We start from the raw sequence: 8,411 nt of genomic DNA on the forward strand, positions 1-8,411 counted from the left end.
AGGCAGCTCATACCTATGTTTGTGACCTTTGTTACCTTGTCTCAGTCAAGCCTCTCTTTTACCACGGAAAATCTCTAATATTTGATTCTGTCTTCTAGACCTTCAGCTACTCATACTGCTATAATTATTGCCTCCCACAATTTTTCTACAGAGGCAGAAGATTTAATTTGCATTTTAAAATAATTTATGCAGCTTAGCTAGAGTTCCAGGCAAGGAATGTGGGAAGGGTCAGATCAGGGCCTACGTATGTACAGTTTTTGGCTACCATATGTGTGTGGTTGACTCCTTTATTTTGCAGAGCAATCCAAACTCTTTCAATAATAGAATGCTTGAAAGAAGCAGAAGAAGGATGAGGAGAAAAAGAAGAAATTAAGTAGATAGAAAAGAAAAATACAGCAGCAAGAGCTGTAGAATGTTTAAGGGAAGTACATCATCGCACAAGCAGGAACAAAATGGGAGGCTGTTTATTTCATTGCTTAAATCAAAACATTCCATGAGGGACTGCCTTAAATAATTTCAGAGGCCTTAGTGATACATATATATGGGAGGGGAACCCCACTATCCTGTGCCACAAAAACTATTTGATGTAACTAATGACATGCAAACACAATTTGCAAAAGCAGAGCATTATCACAATATGAATAAAAAGGGGTTGAGTGAGCAAACAGATTCCACATCTTTAAAACAGAAGAGCCATTATAATAACTACACTATGTTGAACCTGGGAAATCTTGGCAGTATCTGCAAACCTGCTCCATTACAGATAGAAGCAAAGGTCCAAAGAAGTTAAGCCAGCCTTCTAAGGTCACTGAGCAAAGAGATTCTGCATTTGCTATTTTGGAAGAAGTTGTCTTCTTTCAAGTGGATTTAAAAAATGGTTATTGGGGCCGGCCCGATGGTGCAGCGGTTAAGTTTGCACATTCCGCTTCTGGGCGGCCCGGGGTTCGCCAGTTTGGATCCCGGGTGCGGACATGGCACTGTATGGCACGCCATGATGTGGTAGGCGTCCCACATATAAAGTAGAGGAAGATGGGCATGGATGTTAGCTCAGGGCCAGCCTTCCTCAGAAAAAAGAGGAGGATTGGCAGTAGTTAGCTCAGGGCTAATCTCCCTCAAAAAAAGAAAAAAGGTTATCACATACTTTTTGTATGTACAGAACTTTCATATAATTACTTCTTTTTACATAAATTTATTTAACTTCATTTAGCGTGGCATTTCTTTTTTCCTCCTCTTTTCCCCAAAGCCCCCCAGCATATTGTTGTATATTCTAGTTGTAGGTCCTTTTAGTTCTGCTATGTGGGATGCCACCTCAGCATGGCTTGATGAGTGGTGCCATGTCCGCGCCCAGGCTCAAACCAGCAAAACCCTGGGCCGCAGAAGCCCAGCAGAAGAACTTAACCACTCCGCTACAGGGTGGCCCCCTAATGTAGTTGCTTCTTAATTACACCCATTACTATTTACCAGTTATTTTTCTGGTGTAATGCTGTTACATTTTTTTTCTTTAAATATTCACTTACTGCACTGAAAGGCTCAGATTGAAAACCACAGGTTCAGAAACAGGGCACAGTGGTGCAATTCACAAATAAATCACACTTTAAAAAAATTAAATATTCATGCCAAATCAAAATAACCACTCAACAGTGCCGAAGACACATATTTATATTTCACCATAAAGACAACCCAAAATTAAAAGTATTTGCCAAAATGTCTCTTTTCTCCCGTTAAATGACCTTTACTCCCAAGTTGCACTTGTTTCCTAATATTTAGCATTCACAGTACAACTGAATTAATTACATTCACAATGGTCACAATGGTTATTCTATGTTCAAGACTCTAGAATCTTGACTGCCTAAAATGAGGTAGATAAATGTTTAAGGGTTTAGTTACTTGGGACTAATTTCCTTTAGATCTTGATCATTTATTTTTTTAATAGAATTTCAAAATATTTAGCAAAAGATTGAAAATGTCTGAGCATTTTGCCTAAAAATGGAAAAATATAATTTCAAAAGGCTATGAAAGTTTTTACCTCATTTCAATTTAAAAACGTGATAAAAGCATCAAATTACAAAATCACTACATATCTTAAAGCTGACAAACAACCCGACATCACGCATTTAAAGAGACCCTTGCTCTAATTCTGGCTTGGGAGCGTATAGATGCAGAAGCATTGGATTAACTCATTCAAGGGGCCAGACCAGCTGCTGCCCCTTAATGTGGGATCCTAAATTTCAAGTCTCCTCCAAAGTTCAAGCCTGACTTTTGGCGTTCTTCGTATGAGGCTCTCACTGGCATCCCGAACCCCATCTCTGGAAATATGTCAAGCTTCAGACAGAAGCTAGAGGCGTAGGCCCACCTGGGTAAAAGAGGCGGCAGTGGACAAAGCTGGAAACAGGATGCAGCCGCAGGTGTCGGGCCGCCATCTTGGGCAGGCTTAGACTGAGGGGCAGGCCTGATAAGATCAACAAGGCCGTAGCCTCAGGGACCATCAGGTTGTTGGGGGCAGGCTGGGCGCCAGACCAGCGAAGGGCCCCGGAGTGGGTCGACGAGAGATTTCCGAAAAGGCCGGCAGGCCACCACGGGTCTTTGTCTTTTTACGAGGAGCCAAGGGCGAGGCACCCAAGAACTTGCTGACAGAGCTCGACTTCCTCAAGCCGCGAGCCAGGTCCTGGAGCATCAGGTCGTCGGCCAGGACGCCCAGAAACGCGCTGGTGGTGGAACTCAGGATGGTGGCGGCCACCTGCACCGGGCGTCGGGCCGCAAGACTGCCACCGCCAGTGCCATCAGGGTCGGTAGAGCCTCGCAGGCCGGGGTCGCCGAGTAGCCGGCGCAGCGCATACGAGGCGCCGGGCCGCAGGTACTGGTAGGCGCGCCGCCCGCTGTGGTCACGCACGTGCACCTGCGCCCCGAGGCGCACCACCAGCAGCACGGCGGCATCCTCGTGGCCGTGCAGCGCCGCCAGGTGCAGGGGCGTGTAGCCGCCATGCGAGCGCGCGTTCACGTCGACTGGCGCGCCCCCACGCCGCGCGACCTCCACCAGCTGCAGCGCCATCTCGCGGTCGCCGCTCTTGGCGGCCCAATGCAGGGCCGTGAAGCCAGACATGAAGTCCCGTTTGGCCGCCAGGCCGCTGTCCCGCAGCAGCAGCCCGTGCAGCTGAGGGGTCCAGCGGCCACCTGCCGCCCGCACTAGCCACTCGTGCTCGGCGGGCTCCAGGGGCACGGCGGACGGCGGCGGCGCGGCGGGCACCTCCTCGGTGTCGGGGCTCAGCAGGCGCGGGCCGGCGCGCGACAGGCGCCTCAGGTGCGGGGAGCGGCCAGGGCCCAGGCTGAGGCCCAGGCCGGACTCCTCTACGGAGAGCCGCCGTAGCAGCAGCGGGGAGCTTCGCGGGCTCGGCTCCTCCGACAACTGCCTGCGCAGGCCCTGCTCCTCCGCCCGGATCCGGAGCGCGGCGGGGCCCGGGACGCAGCGCACCGGCAGCATGCAGGGCTTCGGCGGCGGCGCGGCGCGCGGAGGGGGTGGCGGCGGCTCTTTCGTCGCCCCAGGCTCAGGTTCCGGATCTGGCGGCTCGGCGTGGGGTAAGGCCTCCTCCGATGGTGCCCTAGACGGTGGGGCCACGTCTGCAGAGACTCCATCGGAGGGCTGGGTTAGCTCAAAGGCTGGAATCTCGCGGTCGGAGGGCCCCCCTGACTGCTGGACCAAGCCTAACAGCAGCTCCCCGGTTGGCTGAGTGGGCTCAGAGGCCGGAGGCCCGGGGGTGTCCTGGGGCTCTGATGGCGGGGCCGGGTCCTCAGGTGGTTCCACCGACTGATGCGCCGAGGCCAAGGATGGAGCCCCAGAGGCAGCGGTTTCGCCCTCTGAGACGCAAGTGATCTTCGACGGAGGGGCTGGTGCCCCGGGGGTGCTGGGCGGCACGCAGGGCGGCAGGGGCTCTGCTCCCTCCCGGGCCCGCGGCTTCTTCCTCAGCACCACGAACTTGACGCCGTCGAACTCCTTCACCACGGCCACGTCGTTCACGAACTGCTTGAAGCGGTCCCTGCGGGCAGCGCGGCCGCGCGGGTCGCCCGCATCCAGCAGCGGCTTGAAGCGGCTCACCAGCTCCGAGTTGCGCACCTTCCCGCCCTGCTCCTGCAGAAAGCCCAGCACCGCCGCCTGGCTCACCCCGGCGGCCGCAGCGGCAGCGGCCGCGGCCAGCGCCATGGTCAGTGCCCTCCGCAGGGGAGCGGGAGCCGCCCCCTCCCGCCGGTTCCCGGCTGCTGGGGCCGGTGGACGTCGCAGCAGCCGCTGGGACGCGCCGGAGGGGGGTTCCGGGAGTCACGTCCGCCTCGGTCCGCCTCACCTGATCGTTTTCACCGAGGCCAGATAGGCGTGTCCCCGGAGCTGGACCTCGGTCACGCCCACGCTACGGGGCCGAGGTGTCTCCAGGAGGAAGGCGCCGGGGGCCGCGGCGTACACCCACCGCCGCCACCCCGCCGGGCCCCCAGTCTTCGGGGTAGGTTTCTGCTCGTATGTTCTGTCCAATGGGCGCCGGGCTCCATCCTCCGCGCGCGGTGCTCGCCTTACAGGTGACTGCTGCCACCACCGCCGCGGAGGGAGCTAGGGAGTGGAAACTCTCCACCCCCCTCTAATCCGGGAATTAAAGGCGCAGTGCCACGCTTCAGCGCGGCTCCGGGTTGCTAGGTGGGCGTGTTCCCCGGGGATGCCGCGGTCGACCGGCGAGGCAAGGATTTCTATTCTTTTAAGAAATATTTAACCACCACAAAATACTGGGCAGTTATTTTAAAATAATAAATAAATAATAAAGCAATTTGTTTCAAGACCATCAATACCTCTCCAATTGTCTATTGCGTTTCATGCAGGAAAACAGCTTCATGCAATTTGCAGCAAAGACAATTCGCTGTGCGTGGCAATGTGTGTTACCCCAGGTTTAGAAGAGACGTTTTAAAAAATATCTCATGATAAAATAATACATTTTCACATCGAATTTTGGGACTAAAACCACAGGAAAAACAAAGGAAGAAAAATATCACTTGAAATCACTTAATATTGGGAAATATTTTCTTTTCCCCTCCCCATACACGTGTATATATGTTTATGCTTTAAAATAAGAAAGCAAAATTGGAATCATGCTGTTTTAAAAACTTCTTTTAATCCACAAATATTTGTTCACCATCTAGTTTGTGCCAGGACCTTTTCAGGCTGTGGTACGTCAGTTAGCAAGACAAATAAAAACCCCTAATCTAGTGGAACTCACATGGGTGGGGGCAGAGGGAACAGGAGTAAAATGGTGAATCTGAAAACTGTATAATATGCTAGATAAGTACGATGGAAAAAATAGAGCAGAATAAAACAGAGGAGGGCAGGTTGCAATTTTGAACCCTGTGTTCAGGGTAGGACTGGTGAAGGTTGCAATTAAGCAAGGACTTGAAGAGATCAGGAAGTTAGGTAGCCAGGTGGAGGAAGAAGCTTTTTCTGGGAAGGGAACTGCCAGGGCAAAGGTGAGATCAATTTCTTAATTTACTGTTACAATACTTACTAATGTATAACCAGAGGCACCATATTGTAGTAGTTAAAGAGAGCAAGACTCAAGTCAAAATTCCTAGCTCTTGAAGCCTGACTCTACCCTAGGCTACCTGCTTGACCTCTCTGTGCTTCAGTTTTCCTATCTGTAAGGGAGGGATGATAATAATAGGACTTATCTCATCAGGTTGTTGTGAGGATTAAGTGAGAAAATAAACACAAGACATTTAGAACAATGGTTGGCCCACAGAAAACATTCAAATTATTATTAGTAGTATAGCCACTACTATTATTATTACTTATTGAAGAGGAAAAGAGAACATAAAACGTGAAGGGTCCCCCTTTCTCCAGCCCCATTCCGCAGAGGTAATTTCTGTCTTCAGTCTTGTTTCCAGAATGCATATGATTTAATCTTCTTTTTTCTCTTACTTTGTATTGTGAACATTTTCTCCCATGACAATAACTATTTTTTAAAAAAATATATGATTTTTCATGATAGCATCAAATAAACATAGTTTTACACTTTTTTTTTCTTATAGTTGGTAGTCTATGTTGTTTCTACTTTTTAATTCCTTGGAATGGTGCTGCTTATGTATAAAACTTTGTCCACACTTCTGATTAATTCCTTAGGACAGAATCCTACAAGCAGAACTTCTAGATCAAAGGGAATTAATTATTTTTAAGACTTGAAACTTATTGTAAGTTGTTTTCCAGAGAAGTTATAGCCCCATGAAAATACCTTGTCTTTCCCTAATGGGCATTGAGTAATATCTTTTGTTAATTGGAGAGGAAAAAAAAAAATTGTATCTCACTCTAATTTCCATTTATTTTATTACTAATGAAGTTAAACACTTTCCCTCATTTATTATCTATCTGGATTTGTTCTTTCGTGAATTGCCTTTTTCCCTTTTACTCATTTATTAATATTTTCTTGTTGATATGTAGCTAATAACCCTTCATTATATATGTTATAAATATTTTCCCAGTTTATTTGCCTTTTAATTTTGTTTTCAGATGATACTTTCATTTTTAGACCACTAGTTTTTAATTGTAAATATTGTATCCTTTTAGCTTAAGAATGTTAAGTGCAAAGTAAGAAGGTATATCTCCTATTTAAAGGAGAACTTTTAGGATCAATTTACCCTACAGTATTAAGCAATCTACATTGTAGATGGAGTGCCCTTGGAAGAAGTCTTTGTGTTTCTAATGTACAATGATAACTGTAATCAGCTATCATTTCTGTCTAAATATTACCCCTTCTTTAAACCCAGCTCAAATCCCATCCCTGTAAATTCTTCTGCAGCTGCCCCAGGTGTGTCATCCTCTTCACTTCTGTAATGTATTTCATTAACATCTAGTGCCCATCTTTGGGTGCAAGGCAGTGAGCGAGGTATTCTGGGAAGGAGACACAACCCGCCTTTGAAGAGCTTGCCACTTAGTGGAGAAGAGAAAAACGCAATGAATTGTGCTACATATCCAAATGAAATGAATGCTCCATGCACTTATCAGCGGGTAGATTCTGAGAGGAGCACCTGAGGAAGTCTTCAAGAGGCAGGCTGTGAGAACAGGATAAGCGAGTGCTTGGAAGTTGGACTCTGAAGACCTAATTCAGGGTAAACAGTGTCTAGTGTGTTTTCAGTTTAGGGTATGTGTCAGAGATAGGGGTCACAGATGGAGGACCTTAAATGCTAGGTAGGACTTTATCCTGTTTGCAGTAGAATGCTGTTGAAAGCTTTCTTTTTTCTTTTTAAAAAGTAGCTTTAATTATTTTCTGATTATAAAATTAATAATGATGTTTTCCCAATTCTCAATAGTTTTCAAAATATAAAAAGAACAAATCACATGAAAGAAATATAAAAAGAAACACTCAATATTTTTTGGTTTATTTTGTGAGGAAGTTTTCTATATACATCTATAGATATATACACAGCCATATATACCATTCTGTACAGATAGAATTAGACCATATGTTGTTTCATAACCCATGCTGCTTTACTGCCTGCTGTAACCAATGCTGGTGTGGTGAATGGACGGAGGAGGGGGCTCTGGATGAAGTGAGGCAGGGTCCCTGTGAGAGATGGTGAGGGTCATAGAGTGAGGGCAGTGGGAGCAGAAAGACAGGGATGGATGCCAAAGATGTTTCAGAAGCAGAGCTTGCATTATCTTGCCTGTTTTCATTTTTAAAGTCACATTCCCTTCACTGGGATTTTCATTTCAATAGCTACTTTTTACATTTTATTTTCTCAGCTTTTCAATGACAAATTGCTGGGTCCCTTGGAAAAATCATTTCCATGATCTCATAGGTGGTGGAGCATCAATCACCTTGGAATTTTGTTACTGCTCCATCTCTTCAAGGAGAAGATTCCTCCTTTAAAGATCATTATTGATTTATGTGGTTTGGACTCTTTCTGATTATGATCACTAAGAATAGACAGGGATTAAATACTGATTGAAAAGGAGTTGCTGGTATGAGCAAAGTTTATTGACAGTGCTTAACAGGCTTCAGGCTCTGAGCTATAGAAAGAAATGTGCCCAAGGTCACAGTTAATAATTGGCTGAGTCCAAACTTGAACTGTAGGCTGTCTGATTCCGAAGCTAGTGCTCATTTACCATGCAAAATTAGATCACCAATTACTTAAAATTGATGTTCTGATTGTTTAATAAATACATAGAAAAACTCTAATAAAAATATAGCTTAAACCTTTATACTTGTACATCTGAACAGACTCTGCGTTAATATTTTAAGTGATTAGTTTATAGTTTGAGCAAACATCAGATGGAAAATGCCAATGATATCCAGTTCCCCAGGCTGCTTTTAAATTTTAGTGCCCTGCTGCCAAGTGAGGCCATTGAATCAATTCTTTCAGTGACCCAGAAGTTTGCCCATAAGCATTAG

At 46.7% G+C, this 8,411-nt stretch overlaps 1 protein-coding gene across 1 annotated transcript; it reads right to left on the minus strand.

Annotated features, from left to right (window-relative positions):
• Positions 1–413: 413 nt before the first annotated feature.
• On the minus strand, positions 414–4,813 carry SOWAHA (sosondowah ankyrin repeat domain family member A). The gene has a single exon (XM_044781147.2). The coding sequence runs from the start codon at positions 4,193–4,195 to the stop codon at positions 2,486–2,488; it is 1,710 nt and encodes a 569-aa protein (XP_044637082.2). The 5' UTR covers positions 4,196–4,813; the 3' UTR covers positions 414–2,485.
• Positions 4,814–8,411: the final 3,598 nt, after the last annotated feature.

This window comes from Equus asinus, chromosome 9 (assembly GCF_041296235.1).
Source record: "Equus asinus isolate D_3611 breed Donkey chromosome 9, EquAss-T2T_v2, whole genome shotgun sequence".
Taxonomy (NCBI): Eukaryota; Metazoa; Chordata; class Mammalia; order Perissodactyla; family Equidae; genus Equus; species Equus asinus.